At 38.0% G+C, this 17,230-nt stretch overlaps 1 protein-coding gene across 2 annotated transcripts; it reads left to right on the top strand.

Moving 5' to 3' along the window:
• Positions 1–33: 33 nt before the first annotated feature.
• SPART (spartin) lies at positions 34–16,542 on the top strand. Of its 2 annotated transcripts, XM_048295107.1 has the most exons (10): positions 34–52; positions 88–122; positions 4,708–5,543; positions 6,684–6,881; positions 7,879–7,983; positions 9,751–9,880; positions 10,659–10,853; positions 11,837–11,995; positions 12,074–12,164; positions 14,904–16,542. In XM_048295107.1, exons 3-10 carry the CDS (start codon positions 4,710–4,712, stop codon positions 15,088–15,090), a joined length of 1,899 nt encoding a protein of 632 aa, XP_048151064.1. In that variant the 5' UTR covers positions 34–52; positions 88–122; positions 4,708–4,709; the 3' UTR covers positions 15,091–16,542. The 2 variants fall into 2 exon arrangements, with proteins under 2 accessions (XP_048151064.1, XP_048151065.1); XM_048295108.1 differs by lacking the exon at positions 7,879–7,983.
• Positions 16,543–17,230: the final 688 nt, after the last annotated feature.

Here is a 17,230-nt window from a genome sequence, read left to right as displayed (position 1 = left end):
CGGGTGACGCCAGAGCCGCGACCCTTCGGCCCCGCCCGCTGCCGCCGGGCCCGGGCGGGGGCGGTGCAGGCGGGGCTGGGTTGGGCTGGGCTGGGCTCAGCGCGGTGGAGGCACCTTGCTCGGTGAGGCGGCTGCGGAGTCGGGCCCGGTCGGGCTGTCGGGGGCTCCCTGCGGAGCCGGGGGGCGCTGGCTGGAGCGGGGCGGGCAGGGGGAGGCCGCGGGAGGCACCGGAGCGGGCCGAGACCGGGCGGCGGCCGTGGGACCCCGCGGGACCCCGCGGTGCCGCTGGGGAGCCGGGAGCCCCTGCGGGCAGGTGGTGGGAGGGAGCGGCGGGGAGGGCCGTGGGCAGGGCAGGTTGAAGTAACCCTGATGGTAAATAATGCATTGAACGTCGTGAGAGGTTATTTGTCAGAGTACGTCGAAAAACTGCTCCTTTTATTCTGTTTTCTTGTTTTGTTTTTAAAAGATTCTTGTCAGACAGTTTTGAGTTTCGCGAATCTGGAAGAACGTTGGTAGCAATCAGAAACCGGCAGGCACGCAGCTAATGAAACAGTATTAAATAGCAGTCTTACATAACACTAAATTTTCCGTGATGATCGTGGAATCCTTTGGAATGGTAGTACAATGTCTTTGTACAATGTCTTGGGTGCTGCGAAACACGTCAGTGCTGGGCAGCACAGCTGCGAGATGAAGGGCATTATCTGCCCTACTGGTTTTCCACTTTCCATTTTCGAGAAGTGACAAGTAGGCACCCGGGGCCTGAAAGCTCCGTGGTAAGAGCATGTGATGGAGGTGCAGACCAAGGAGCCAGGAAGGAAGCTCTTTTATTTGGACAGAAGTCATCTTAAAGCAGCAGTAGAGGAGGAAAATAGATATGCTGTCTGGATGATGGGATAGCAGCCCGAGAAGAAGATGTAGGTTGAAATGTCAGATGATGGGTGTTTATGGAAGTATTTGGTAATTCAGAGAGTGAGAATTACTCTCATACCACCAACTCCCTCTGTTGTCTAGTCTGTGATACTATCTAGCCTTATGAACTTTTTTTCTTTGCTTAAAAACTAGGAGTAGGCCATCACTTCATGAAAAATTTAAGGACTTCTTTAAACAAATTTAAACAAGTTAATTTAAATAAGCTAAAAGCATAAAAAGGTAAATTTATGAGCTAGTACCTGGCTTCTATTATTTTATATTCTAGATAACATTTAATTCTTTAAATTCTTGAAAGTTACTAATACTTTCCTAATTGCTCTTTTCATACAGAAATAAGGCTTAAACAGTTGTGTCTGCATGGTCTCTCTTAATTGGTGGCTGACAGAAAAACAGTTGACAAATAAGAATAACTCTTGGATTAAGAGTGTTTTAGTTTTGGGGTTTTTTTTTAATTTGTTTTGCATTTTCCTCCCCTACTCTCCTTCAAAAATAGTGAGTTGGAAAGTGTACCCTACCTCTGTCAGTCAGGATGTTTAATCCTCTTAATAAGCCTTAGGCTTCATGTTTACAGTCTAGCAGTGAGATCCACCATTGACCTGTATTTTTGTTAATACACGTTGCTTTTTAATTAAGTGGGCTTTGCTGTTTTAGAGGAAGGATGGGTGAGATGTTAGCTTGCAATATCAAATTAAACTCAAGTTTGATTGATGCACTGTAGCCTCCCTTGGTCAAGTCACTTAAAACCACAGAGTATATCTGGACTGATAAAAGAAAAAGGGCTCAAGTGCTGGATTGATCTGTGATTATCTACAGTGCCCTTTAGCTCTTTTCTTATCTCAGTTTTGGACTGGCTTTCTCTGAGACATGTTCCACTAAATCTTAATTAGCACTAAGTGGTACAGATCTGGGCTGATCTGAACTGGCCATAGGACCAAAGGTTGGCTTGCAGTGCTCTAAATATTTAGTATTACACGTTTTTCCATTCATTACAGCTTTAAAACAGAGGAAATAAGATTCAGCATTGTACTAAAGTAGATTACAGATAAATATTAAAACATGCAGGACACTTAAATACTGCATAAAGATCATACACTGAAAATAATAACTAATGAGGATATTCCTTGGATGTGATCAGATTGCTACTTAAATGTTCTGTTTCAGAGAATATTTATTCTTGTGTTGTGAGGGAACAAATAGATAAGCTTATTTAATACCATCCATTCTTTTGTATTAGTTTTAATGAATTATTAAGAATGAGTGATATTCAGTTCTTTGGGCTTACTTTTAGTTGCACGTAGTTAGCTTGAAATCTACTGTAAAGTCCTTCCTCCATTTCCAAGTGCTCTGCCAAACAAATGCATAATTTGGAGGTAGCGATGCTGCACATACACTGAGAACTTGGGATGTTTCAGACAATCAGAGTTGCTGAGACAGCTTTTGTAGGTCTGCTGTGCACTAGTCCTCTGTGGACAGTGATGGTGCTGACATCTCCGTTCTCTTACAGACCTCTTCTGGTATCTATAAAGACTGAGATTTAGCAAGAACAGTGCTGCTGTTGGTATGACAACTATACAGTGAATAGGAAATTAGTGAAATATTAAGTTGAAATGTGCTTAGGATTTTACTTGATGTCTCTTCTTGTTATATGCTAACAATCACTAGCAAATGAATGATTGAAATCTATAAAGTGTCTTTGCAATAGCCTCACCCTGAAAAAAAACAAATCAATAAACATGGGGCAAAGGGGACTATTGTACTGCAGGTGTGTTCACACAAATAAATAATCTACTTAAAGCCTTAAGAAAGGCCTTTATACGGCATTGGAGATAAAGGCACTAAAAATCTTAAACCTGTAAATTCTGCTCATAAAGAAGAAAACAGTGATGATAAGTGAAACTTGTCTATCCTTCTCAGTCTTCTAAGTATTTTCTGTGTTTTAAGAACCTACAATTCTCAAATCAGAGGTCTTTACTGTTAAACTAGGTTTCACCTTCATACCCTTCTTACAAGGAAAAGTGGATTTTTCAATAATAAATACAAGTGTTGACACACAGTGATGTGGTTTGGCAGTCACTAGGTTTTTTTTTGCTGTAAGGATCCAGCTATATTCACAACCTTTTAAGGAGTTCTTTCCAATTGCTTTTACTGTAATTGTTTGCTGTTGTGCTGGTCAGGAGCATACTTTTAACTTCTAAAGCTGACGTCCTTGGTGATTAGTAACTATACACTTACGCCAGTGTTTTTCTTTAGCTTAAAGATGCTGAGCCTCATGGCAACAAGTGACTGCAATCAATCAGAAAAATCTCCTCTAGCCCAAAATTTGTTTATCTGCTACATGATGGGCAGTGAACCTGGTGGCTTGAGTGGCTGCTGACCCACTCCACTGGGCTGCCTTCTCAAGCCATCCCTGTCATATTCCGAGCTACATGTCTGTTACTGGACTGGAACCACATATCTTGACTTTTACATGAAATTGGATTCTGTAGCATCATAAAAACAGATGCCTTCCAGATTACATGGCACTGCTGTTGTGTGACTGCAGATGCATCAGTCACATAAATGCTGTCTGCATCTTGATTATAAAGAGCGTGGGAGTAGAGCACAGCATTCCATCTTTGCCTCTTTAAAATCTTTTCATGACCTGCATTTCGTAAGTTTCTGTTTTTGTTGGTGTAGAGGAAGATTATTTTCCAGATTATTTTTTTAGGTTGTTGATAGTTAGACTAAAACAAGAAGAGACATTAAGTAAACTTCAATGTAGGTACTATTTCAGGATTTTATTGCAAGTTTGGATTTCATTCTTTTTTCTTTCCCAAGAATTATTTTTTCTTTACTGATTTACTTTCTTCTTTTTATCCATTATATTTGTAGAGACTAATCTAATCTCTTAGCCTTTGTTGTATTGCCTTGGTAAGCCAAAACCTCTCAAGGCTGCCACAAAAAAACCCCAAAACAATTCCAAATTCATTGGAATTAATGATTTGTATTTCCTGTGTTTGGCCAAGACCGACAATCTGCATACAGCTAAAACAATGAGTTTACACATTTTAGAATTCAGACAAACTTACTGGATTCTTTTCTGCTCTTCAGTTGAAATACATGAGGCAGTTTGAGGAATACATTCCAAAACAGACCTAGAAACGGCAATCTTTTGTACATATTGGTCCTTCCAGTTTTTGTCACTGGGGAGCAAGGAGTGTAAAACACCAATTGCCTTTTCTCTCTCTATAAACACTGTAAAGGAAGTAAGTAATTCCATGGTTTTATTTTGTAAAGCACAGTTTTAACTGTTCAAAATATTTCAGTTGTGTGTGTTGATGTTAGTTGACCAAGATCTCAAAATCTGTTGAGTGTTTTCTCTTAAATTATTCAAATGGAAATGCACTGTTTGTAAGTTCAGCCTTTATTTAAATAGACAAAATGGTAACTGAATTTTTAATACCTTAGAGATGTTTTTGGGAAAGTTAGATTTTTTGACTTGTTTATTCCTCGTTTGCTACTGATCTTGAAGATGGAAAAATTAGTATCAGGCATGTCTATGTTCTTCTGATGTTTGACTTCTAAGAAATAAATATCTGTGATGTAACTAGATTTAATGGTTATAGATTCCTTGCTGTCTTGGAATCATGTCAACTGAATCTGAATGTTATTAGGAGATAGCCACAATTCTGCTAATACATGCAGTAGGGTCATCATTAAGAAGACATTTTATTCTAAGGTAAACATTGTTTGGCTTTCTCTCCGTGTATTCTTACTGATTTTTATTCTAATTTGCAGTAATGGAACAACTGCAGGATCCGGTTATGCAAGAAGATGCAAATATTAAAGCCATTAATGAAGAGTACAGGAAAGCCTTTACTTTCATCAATAAAGGACTGAACACAGATGAACTGGGTCAGAAGGAGGAGGCAAGAAGTTACTATAAGCAGGGGCTTGACCACTTGCTCCGAGGAGTTAGCATTCCATCAGAGGGTCCTGCGTGTGTCGGGTCCCAGTGGGAGTCTGCCAGGCAAATGCAACAGAAGATGAGGGAGACCCTGCAAAATGTTCGTGCTCGACTCGGCAGCCTAGAGCAAGACACCCCACCTGTACAAGCAAGTCCTGCTACGATGGATACCCCTCCTGGGGTGCCCAAGTTATACCCATCCATTCCTTCCAAAGAAAAGCCAGAAAGACCCCCTGCCCCTACTTCTCTGTTTGTACCAAGTCAGCCACCTGCAGCAGATGGAAGTATTGGAGCTGTGAGTCAGGGGCAAATTCCAGCTATGAGTCCATCATCTGCAAAACCTCTTTGTCTGCCAAATGAAGCACCTCCTGCCTATACGCCTCAAGCTACCAATGGCCACTTCACTGTGTCTTATGGCACAGACTCTGGGGAGTTCTCTTCTGTGGGTGAGGACTACTACAACAACAAGTGTACTCAGCCACCTCCCCTGGAAAACCTGGGAGTAGATGCAGATGAGCTGATCTTGATTCCCCAAGGAGTACAGATATTTTTTGTGACTCCTGATGGTCAGGTTAGTGCTCCTTCATATCCTGGATATCTGCGCATCGTGAAATTCTTGGATACAGATAGTGAAGCTGCTCAGAATCGTCCACCAGCATTTCTGCAGGTAACAGGAAAATACTTTTCTCCTTTAATTAAAATTTCAAGAACTGTCATAAAACTCTAACAGGCAATCCCCTTAGGTTCTTGCTCTTCTGAGCCTAAATATCCATGTGATAATATGAAGGATGTTACAGGTGTTGCAGACATGGTTTTCTTCAAGTACACAATTCTACAACTTTCTGTGAAAAGCACCTCTGTGTCTTCCCAAGATTTTCAAGTGCTGACTGTTCTGGTGAATTCCAGTATGTAAAGGAGTTGACTTAACATATCTTTCCATTTCATGAAATTGACTTCTTTCCTCACATAGAGAAGACCTGTTGATTCACCTATTATAACAAATCAGTATAAAATGGAGTTGGATGCTACCTGCTTCATTCTCAATTAATGATAAAGTATTGCAGTTATGACAATTGATAATTTGAAATTTGAGGGTCCTTGTTAATCCACACTCAGAACTACAAATAAAAAAGATGGGGTTTTTTTTTTCAGTCCTTATTTGCTTCATGTCGGCACATTCTGTAATAAACATGGTGTTTCTGGTTTGGATTCTGACTTTGGATCTCAGTATTACTGCTAAGATTGGCTGGTTTGGGGTCTACTGGTTCAGCTCCACTCGTGTTAGCAGTCTTCAGCAGTAGGCCAGTGACAGCCACACACTTCTGTTTTTCCTGTCATATAAACCTGTCCTGAGATCTCCAGGGTGGTACAGGCGCTGTGAATCCTGACTTGTTTGGCAGTTCTTTTCATGTGGGCCTCAAGATGAGACCTCAGTTAAGAGGGTACCAGCCTGAATTATAGTCCTGTAAAAATTAGTATTTTCTCTATATTAGACTGTCAGAACTAATCAAGAGTGATAGTTCCAGAAACACATGGGTTGTGTTTTTTGGGGATTGTTTTTCTTTTTTATTTTGTTCAAGGTGGTCTAAGGCTTTTTGTTTTTCATCATAGAATCATTTTGGGTTTTACAAACAGAAGGGACCGTAAAGATTATTTAATTCCAACCCCGCTGCCATCAGCAGGGAGCCTTTCACTAGAAGGTTCCACTAGAAACTTTATGGAAAATCGAGTTTATGGGGCTTATCAGTATGCTCTGCTCATCTTTCTTTTTAAAAGTATCCTTTGATTCTTTCCTTGCCTTTCCTAGGTTTGTGACTGGCTGTATCCTCTAATGTGTAACCAGTCTCCTGTTCTGTGCTGCAATACTGGGGTCTACATGTTCCCTGACACAATGTCCCAGATACCAGGGTCCTACGTGGGAGTTGTGCTGTCTTCAGAACTTCCAGCAGCTGACAGAGAGCTGTTTGAGGATCTCTTGAAACAGATGTCTGACCTACGAGTCCAGGTAAATTTCTGACCTGTCTGTTATAAGCCAATAAGGAAAAGTGTAAATCATCAATATATTCTCACATTTACATTTAGTTGTGTACAATGACGAATTTTTGTCTTGGTTGGTAAGCTTGTCAGTGAGAAATAGATAAAGTAGCCAAGATTAAGCAGCTTTGTAATGAAACTGTAGGTCCTATGAGTTGAGATAACAGAAATTTTAAAATACTAAATTGTAAGCACAGAGTGAAATTTGAGACAATTATTTATATTTTCTCTATTTTTCCGAAAGAGAACAGGACCCAAAGTGAAATTATGTGTTCAGGAGAAAGCATGCTTTTCCTCGTGTGTGCATGCACACAACTCTCTGTGTAGTTTTGATGATACCATTCTTGGAATATCATCCCCAAACATGTTTAGAGTTCAAAAATGTTAAGCCACCTCAGAGAAGATCTGAGAAAACAGTATGTACCTCAAAAATCTTCCAGTGAGATCTCAAAATAGATAAATCTGGTGCCTTACTGCAGTAAATTATTGACAGGAAGAGAAAATAGCAAATAACTCCCCATAGTCTAACAAATGTGCAGTAAAATTCAGTGACTTGAAGCAAAGTGGGCAATATTACTGTAAGAGCACTGGAGCATCATTTCAGGAAGACTGGTAATCACTAACTATTTAAAAGATCATAGCGTGATTAAATCTTTTCATGAAAGAATTTTGTTGAATTGCCAAAATGTGAAAGCAGCGATGATGAAGGACCGGTTTGGAGCATCCTGCAAGGGCAGAGTTCTGTTACGGTACAACTTCCAGTGAGTTCAGCAGGGAATTTCACTAGCACTGGAGGTCACAGATTTTTACTTAAAAGGGGAAAGTACTACAGAATCACGTGATATTGACTCCCTGGATAAAATTCTGTCATTTTCCTGCGTAGAAGTAGTTCAAACTTGATATCTCATTGGTTCCTTATTTTTCTAAAACTTGTGTTTTTGTTACTGTTCCCTAACACAATGTCACAGGTGCCAGGATCCCATGAGAGAGTAGGGTTACCTTCAGAGCTCCCAGCAACTGAGAGAGCACATTTTGGAGATAAATTTAAACAGAGGTCTGGCCACAAAGTCCAGGTAAATGCCAGGACATTCCAAAATTCTCTAGTGTAAAAAAAAAAAAAAACAAACTTGTCACAGAAATGCATGTTAAAACTGCTGATTTGATTGACAGCAGCTGTGTATGCTGTGTCCGGTGATTATTTTTTTGTTGGGTGGCTTTTTTGTTTTGTTGTTGTTTGGTTTCTTGTCAAACACCAAGTAAGTTACTGCAGCCTGCCACATTTTTCAAATCAGCATATTTCTGAAGTTTTAAAAACTGTGATATAGCACAAGTATTCCAAAGCCTAGTCTGAGGGCCATTTAATGTGTCTGTTTTACACAGTACTCATGAGGATCTAATTGACAACTATATTTAGTATGATTGTAGTACTGACTCACCTGTCTTCAATTAGAGAATCCAGTTTTGCTCCTTAGTATAGATCTTGGAAGTCTTGTTGACTGGTTTTCTATATAATGACCCAACCTGTGGTGTAACTAAATTACATCTGGAACATAGTTTGGGTCTTTTAATAGGTTTTTTGTTAGTTTTTTACTTATAGCTGTTTATTGAGGTAATTTCTCCTGCCCGGTTCCCAGAGTGTTTTGGTCTCAAGCTGAAGACATTTCTTGAATACCAGATTTCACCTTGTCAAGCAGTAATTGATGTAGTACATGTCAGTGATACATTGTTAACCTTCTGAGTAGCAACCTCCTAAGTTTTAATCTATTCTTTTCTGTTAATGTTGGTTTTACTACAACGTTCAGCTATGTGCAATACCCTGCTTCTATATCCAGTAAATATTTCAAGGCAATTTAAGAATTCCATTGTAATAGCAAGTACTATTCTATATTGTGTATTCTGTTCTGCCTATGGGTTTATCTATAAATGCTTTCATTTAGACTCTTCTAGATTAAACAAAAATGTTTTTTCTTTCTGTCATTAACTAGCACTGTTTTCAATCTTTGAAATGTTTGGGGGTTTTATTTACTTTTACATTGGAAAAGTTCTCTTAACAAAAACTTAAATCTGTTACATTTTTTTCAGCTTTGTGTAATTAAAGTTTAATTATACATTGTCTGTGAACTGCATGTAGTGATGTTACACTTTTTAGAAGTGCTAAGCGGCCTGTAGTGGTGGTGGTTGTTACGTTTGAATGATTAACATCTACTCCAAAACTGTAGAGTTTGACATGAAGTCACACAGAACCTGTCCACCCAGCTTTAAAAGGGATCAGTATCATGCACAGTTTGATGTTTTTCTTGGCTGTGCCAGTCTGAAAAAGCAGCAACAGTACACAGCATGAATAATCTCGTTTATTTTTGAATTTGGGAGGAAAGGATGAGAAACAAAACAACCAGAACAGCTGCATTCCTTTAGTGCAGCTGGATTCTCTAACCAAAGACTGCAGTTCTCATGCTGAATAACAAGAGAGTTGGCTTCTGTCTGAGAAGATAAAAATGAGAGATGGACAAGTCTCTTATCTGTTTTGCTAGTGAACTTGTAGTGGAAATTTTCCCTGCTTAGCTATTTGGCCATATGGGTGCATTGGCAAGCAAATCTTTTCATTGTGGCTGGATGAAAAAAGCATACAAAAAAGCTGACCTCTCTGGTAAGCTTTTTTTGGATGTGTAGCATTTCTGTGAAAAAGTAATTGAGTGTTAAATTTAACTTGAGTTTCTGTACACTTACCCAAGGCATGCACAACTTTAGTATTATTTGGTAATGGATGTGTGTGATCTAAACCAGAAACCTTGATGATATGCTGCAAAGTAGATGATCAGATGTTTGCTTTCACTTGTTAGCCTTCAGAAGCCTCTAGTGATGCAGTTCACTTGCCTCAGACTGTACATATCCAGCCACAACCTGAAGGAGCAGAAGATCAGAAAGAGTTACCAGAATGGAGTGAGAAAGTTGCCCATGGAATCTTGTCAGGTACAGTTGTAGTAAGGGGACTGTGTTGAACAGAAACCAATGTGAGTGACATTTAAACAGTATTTTCACCTAAATGCATGTGTGCTGATAGAAGCTGAATGGTCAAAAGTAGTTGTTCACTAGTTCCAGTATTGATAATCTAACTGATGTCTTGATGAACTTTATAAAAACCATGCAGAATATAAATCCATGGCCAACAGTTTTTTCATTGCAAATGAGTTTGGCTCCTCATTTGACTCCGTTAGAGTATCACCTGCTGTGACTCAAACCACTGTGACAGAACAATTTTATCTCTGTATGAACACATATTACAGCAGTTGTCTGTTGTGATTTCTGCAGATAAACGTGAGTTTTTTCCTCTGAGAACCTTTGGAACATACTAATGACCACCAGCTGATTGTAATAAGTATGAATCTGCAAGAAGGGCTACAGAGTTGGGTTGCGTGTTTTCATGAGTGTTCATAGCATTGAGATATGCAGTGCTATCACTTCTAATTCAGCTGGTGCTTGCATACCTGTTAAAAAACTGAGTAACTGTACTAGGCTGACATTTGGATGTGGGCTGGCTGGATTAAACTGAAATAAAATTAATTTAAAAAGTGGTGGTGTAGGTGCAGAAATTACTGCAGGACTTCTACGCCAGCCCATTCAGGGGAGAATATAATTGCAGACTGTAATCAGGAATGTTTCTAAGCATTCCTGTGTTGCAGAGGCAGAGGAGGGATAGCTGAAGGAATCACAGTCTGTAAAATTGTACATACTAATTTTTGCCTTGAAGGTGCATCTTGGCTAAGCTGGGGTCTAATGAAAGGAGCAGAATACACTGGTAAAGCTATTCACAAAGGAGCTTCTAAACTGCGAGAGCACATTCAACCAGAAGAAAAGCCTGTGGAAGTCAACCCAACTGTAGCAAAGGGACTTCATGTAGCAAAACAGGCTACTGGAGGAGCTGTGAAAGTCAGCCAGTTCTTAGGTAAAAAATTTCCATCTCATAGAATATTTTTGCCTTAAATAATAAAAACTTCATAAAATGCAAGCTGGTTTCTCTAGCCGGTAAACTAGAGGAGGTACTGACCTGATAAAATCCAGAGATCAGTAGTTTGTGTGTAGTTACCTCCTGCAAGAGATATGCTTTAGGACTAGTACATATTAGTTGGCCTTGAGATATCCTTTTCTTTCCTAAAAGAATAGTCTGTACAGTCTTAAGTTTGACATGCTTTTGAAAGTTTTAGACAGTTAATTCAAAATGGTGTCTTTTTTTTTAAAGTCGATAACCCCGTATTTTAAAAGCTCTGCTCTCACTGGTTACTAACATACAGTACCACGAGAGGATGTGTGTGTGCATATTTTTAAACACACAAACCTGAAACAAGTCTATTGGACTATGTATAAATATCAAGATAGAAATGGCCTGGTGTTCAGAGGTGCCTGGCAACCCTAACAGCTCTCAGTAACTTCATTTTGTTACTTATTTGCATATAATATTTATATTTACTGTCTGGTGACTCATCCAAGTTTAAAAGTAAATTGTGCTGATGTTACAAAACTACTTTGAAGATCTGGAATGCTTGTAAGAAAGACTTCTATGGAAGACAAGTCAGGAAAGCAGCAGCTTGTTCGGTATCTGCAAGTTGGAGATAATAAAGCAGTGGAAACAGTTTCTTGAACTTTGACTGTGAGATGTGTATGTATTTCTTTTAAGGCACTTTTTAGCCACAAGGCCAACCTTACTTGTTTCTTAGGATTTGGAGCTGTGTAGAACTTGAAAAATAAGGTTGCTCTGTATCAGTTGGGCACTTACATTTGGATTAAAGTCAGTCTTACAAATAAGCATATTTAAATAACAGCACCACTCATGTCTTCAGTGAATCTTCCTTTTAATTATGAGTAAAGATCTTTAAAGAAGGATGTTCTATGTTCTTACTAAATAATTTGCATATTCTTGTTTTATGGTAGTTGAAGGGGTGTGTTCTATAGCGAGCTGTGTCGGAAAGGAGCTGGCTCCACATGTGAAGAAGCATGGCAGCAAATTAGTTCCAGAATCCCTTAAGAAAGATAAAGATGGAAAATCTACTTTTGATGGTGCTCTGGTTGTAGCAGCAAGTGGAGTTCAAGGTAGTAAAAATTCCTTACACTTTTTAAAATTGTGTATTTTTAATGGTATCAACTCCAATAAGCTGATTGTTTCTACAGGGTTTTCGACAGTGTGGCAAGGTTTAGAAAGTGCAGCGAAGTGCATTGCTAAAAGTGTTTCAACTGAGACTGTAAAAACGGTCAAATACAAGTAAGTTATGTTTTTATTGTTTTCATCTTCTACAGCACACTGTTGTTGTGTCTGAATACTGGCAGAAAAAAAGCTTATGAAAGTGTAGGGAATCTAACTGAAATACCTGCTTTGCTGTAGTTATGTAATGTGGCATGTGATAAGGTGGTAACTGCACAGTAATGAGCATCTCCTGTATGCAAAAATCTGAAACAACTTAATGATTGTAGGAAGTATTTTTCTAGTTCTTTGTAGAAGTATTGCAGCTTCAGGCTGTGTTACAAGTAATGCTCAGATTTATGTCTTTGCTCTGTGGTATAATACCATTATGAAAAAAATTACTGGTTTAAGCCTCTCAACTCTAATCCTGAATTTATGCAAACTTAGCTAAATTTATGAAAAATGAAAGAACCTCATCTGTCAGCAGGTTTGGCTAAAGTGAGGAGATACAAAAAAAGAAAATTTTGTAAAGAAATCTAAGGCGTATATAGCAATAATAGAATAGCCTCAACTTGCAAAATACAAATGTTCTTAGAAAAAGATAGTGGGGGAAGAGGACAGTAACATTTGGGATTAAGATTATGTTACTAAAATGATGGAAAGATGAAAGCTGTATGCATGTACTGAAGATGCTATGGAGAATAAATGAATATATTGAAATTACTGTGAAACATGAAATGCACCCCTCACAAAAAGGGCAGTAGATTTAATAGAATGTGAAGAGTAAGCAAAAGCAAGCAGTTTAAATGGAATTGGTGATAAGTGTAGCAAAAGAGATATTAAAAGGATTGCTGAAAGTGCATACAGGCTACAAGCCAATGGTAACAAGATAAACATCAGCATACAGTATTAAGCAGATTGGCATTCAGGGTTGTGTTGTGATGCATTTCAAATAGGAGGCCAAATAGCAAAGTTCCAGTCAGTTGTGGTTTATTGCTGATGTTTGTTTGCAGTAGGAATGTCAGGAGGAATTGTACTGGTACTCATTTCACATAAATTCACATTAATGTTTTTGTTTTAGATACAAAGATAGGAAATACAGAGATCAGCAGACAACAGACACTAAGAGTGAAAAACATTAAGTAACTACCTGTTGCAGCTAACTGCAGTATGATTGAAAATATTTTATATGTAATCTTTAAAATCCATCCTTATAATTATATTAAAATTCTACATAATCTCCCTCTTGCAAGCTGTTTTTTATTTCAGTGACAAAGATTTCTGCCACTCAAAATACCAGTGAATGAGCTAAATGCCACTTAATGGAAACAAAGCTAAAGGAGCACCATCAGTGTCTCTAAATTAAAAAAAAAAAAAAAAAGGCTAAAATTTAGCTGCAGTACCTTTGTGGATGGAATTTTAAAGAGATGCTCATCATATGCATGTTGATTGGAATTGGGGAAAAATGTAGCTTCAGAAGTAATATTTCTGCCAAAGTCCCATGCTACTACCTTTTTTAAAAACTGTTTAAATAAATACAGTGTATATATCTGCACAGTATAAAAAAAAGAAGAGTTAAAATTACGCAATTCAGACAGGCAGACTAAAAAATTAGTTATCAGACATTAAGAAGTTGTTAGTCTTACAGCATTGGATAAGCTACAGTCTTATTTTAAAAGAAGTTACTTACTTTACTGATACTATTCTGGCTTATGATGTTCCTGAGGTGAAAATAATCGAATTGACAAACTAATCGGACAAATACTTCTGCTGTGAGATTAATTCTGTGACCTACAAATCTGATGTTGATGATTCAAGGCTGTTGCTCTATCAGAGAATTAAAAGCAAAACAAAAAGCCCACAAATTCTTTTTATTCAGTTTCATCGTTAGTTCCAGCCACATGCTCTGGCTGCCGTACTGATATATTACAGATTTTTGGATTCTTTGATATTCTTTGCTTCTCTCTAGCCATATCTTGAGGTCCTCAAAGAACCTCTGGTTGTAACAAGCACAGGGAAAATGTAACTCTGATGCTACCAAGAATACTTCCCTTTGGCCTGGTTTCTCTGATACAGTGCTCTCTGGGGAAATGTCTGGCTACCCAGAACAGTTGGAGTTACTGCTTTCACTGTACTCTTGTCCTCCTTCACTGTGTTCTCTGTGCACAATTGAGTCATTAGTATGAGACTGCCAACTTGCCCACTAAAGCATAAAGAAGTTGGACTCACAGCCCACAGGAGAGACCAAAGGTTTTTATCTCTTCATAATTTTCATTGTGTCCTCAAGATAGTTTTGCTTAGCCTTTTGGGGTTTTGTATAATGCAGCACTCCAGGTGGGAGTCTCGTAAGAGAAGGAAGAGCAGAGGGGCAGAATCCCCTCCTTGCCCTGCTGGCCATGCTGCTTTGGATGCAGCCCAGGATAGTTTGCTTTCTATACAGAGGGTATAGGAATTTTACCTAAGAAGTTAGGTGAAAAAGAATCTTTGGTTATTGCACAAAACTTCTCTCCCCTCCCTTCTTATCATTCTATAGATAAGTTTTCTACTCTTCAAAATTAGAGGGGGGAAAAGGGAGAAAGACTGAAACGGTTCTTGAAGAAAAAGAGTAGAGGCATATTGGTATTTTCAAAGAGCAATTGATCTGATGGAGGAGCAGCCTTTACTCAAATGGCTTCATAAATTCTAATTTTATTCTTCAGACATTTGTGCACTGTGCTTATTATTTGTTCTTGGTAATGCCTGAATTTCTGCTTTCAAAAAATTCCAGTGAAGATTAAAATAGTAAGTATACAAACCTACAAAACTGCTCTCTTTCTTTAGGTATGGAGAGGATGCTGGCCATGCTACAGACAACGCTATGAATTCTGCAATCAATGTTGGTGTGACAGCATTTAACATTGAACATATTGGTATCAAATCTGTTGTAAAGAGAACTGCAAAGGAAACCGGCCATGCTGTGCTAGATGAATATAAAGTATTGGATAATGAGAAGAAGGGTAAAAAATGAAAGCAATTAAATATTTCTCAAAGCCTTACATTAGAGATGAAACATCCTATTTAGAAGTAACTACATTGCTCATCTGAGATTGAACACAGGTCACACTGTACTTTTCCAGCAACTGTTACTTAATATGACAGGAAAATGTAAAAGTAGGAAGAGCATTTGTAGGAGGAAAAATGAAAGTTGTCAACTCCTTGTTCTGTACTGAACAAGGGCTTTAAACAACTGGATCAGGGCTTTAGGCAACTGGAAGGATATGAGTTTGCAGTTCATATACTTGCCTCTTTAAGCACTTTTTCAGAATAATATATGAAATAATAGATTAATATGAAATACTATTGTGAATATTTTTGTAACACTTTATAAAGAAGGTGGTAATACAGAAAGAGTAGGATTACTAATTCTGGAACAAGTAAAATTACCAGTTTTGGTTTTATAACTATCCTTAAGAGTTATTTTTACTAATCCAGCCTTGTCTTATTTAATATGCACTACTAAAGTAAGCATTATGTTTCATTGTTTTGTAGAGAATTTCTCTTTTCACCTACAAAACAGCTGTCCTTCTCCAAAGTTCATGTTAGGAGAAATGAAAGATGAACCTCAGGTAACTAGGCAGTCATTCCCTTTCAGACTTTTTTTTCTCATTCAGCGTATAAGTAAACCAAAGATACCAAGCATTTCTTCTAATAGAGAGTATTTACAGGTCTAGAAAAATTAATTTTCCAGTTGACTCCATAAGGAATATACAAAGATTCTTTGAAATTCAGGTTTTTATGTAGAGAGGATAAGTATGGTTTTGCCTAATTATTTTTTCTGTGAAAATATTCTATAGAGAGCACTAGGAAATTCTATGCATTCTGTACTTTTCAGGCAATCCACAAAAAATTCAGATTATATATCATGGCGTCCTAATGGAAGACTCCTAATGTTTGAACAAATAGTTCTAATGGTCATCATTTTTATTCCATTAAATTCATAGTTGCACAAGGGTGTGAAGTCTTTAAAAAGACTATGAAGACAAACACTTTTCATGCAGAGTTACGTTGAATAGACACTACTGTGTAGATTTGTCATCTGTAGCACAGTGTAAAATAACTCAGTATGCCGAATCCTTGAGATGCTTTGACACTGCTACTTATTTAACACTTCACTATTGAGTTTTAGAGTTGCTGCACATTCTAATATTGTCTGGACCTGCAACAGACAGAATGCCAACAATTTACAGTTTATCTCCATTTCATGTAAATGGAGAAAATAACTAAAAATTATTGTTGGCAAGTGATACTTGGTAGAAGATTGAAAAACTACAGTAACAAATACAGTCTGTCAGGATGGTAATAGGTGCATATTTTGTGGTAGCTACTGCAGGTGTATGCTTAGGGTGAGAAATATGAAAGAAAGGATCTAACCACTTGAAGTGTAACTTTGATTTATGAAAATAAAGATAAAATTGGCTAATCTATGCTTGACGTTGTTATGATACTCAGCTACTATATGGATCCATAAGTGGAAAAACTAGGACTTCTTCAGAAGTACTAAAGTAGCAGTATTGGTGTTTATCTATAGTATAAACAAGCTCATCAACTAGAGCTTAAAATATTTCAAACTAAAAAGTTCCATCCAAAGTACACTGCAACAGTTTCTGTTACTATAGTCTGCCCTTGCCAGCTTGTGTAACCAGTTAAAGACTGATGAAGACCTGACACCAGCAAAAGCATTTCTGTTGCTATGAAGTGTATTTACAAGAGGGTTATATAGGTATTTGTATCTTCTTTCTCCCTCCCATTTTGAGGTTTTGCATATAGCTCATACCCTTTAGTTTTGTCTGTAAACTGTCAAAACAAAAAGTTGTATTAAAACAACAGTTCAGATCAAGGTGTTACAGTCTTCAAGAGACCAAGTTGGAACACACTGAGGAAACAAACACTTAAATGTATCAAGCAAGTAGTGGTGTCCTGCTCAACCTGCTGTTGTTCTCTTCATGTGTATCCAGTATTTCAAAATGGATGAAAACTATTTTTTTAATGATGCATACCCCATTTTACAGTTTGTAATGTGATAAATGCATGATCTTCCCTTCTGCATTGTTTTTTCATTTTCACAGCTGGGAGTATGATGCTGTTGAACTTACCTTGCTTCACCTGCC

The sequence above is a fragment of the Corvus hawaiiensis genome, chromosome 2 (assembly GCF_020740725.1).
Source record: "Corvus hawaiiensis isolate bCorHaw1 chromosome 2, bCorHaw1.pri.cur, whole genome shotgun sequence".
NCBI lineage: Eukaryota > Metazoa > Chordata > Aves > Passeriformes > Corvidae > Corvus > Corvus hawaiiensis.
Note: the sequence above shows the minus strand (reverse complement) of the source record. Positions and strands in the feature narration are given on the sequence as shown.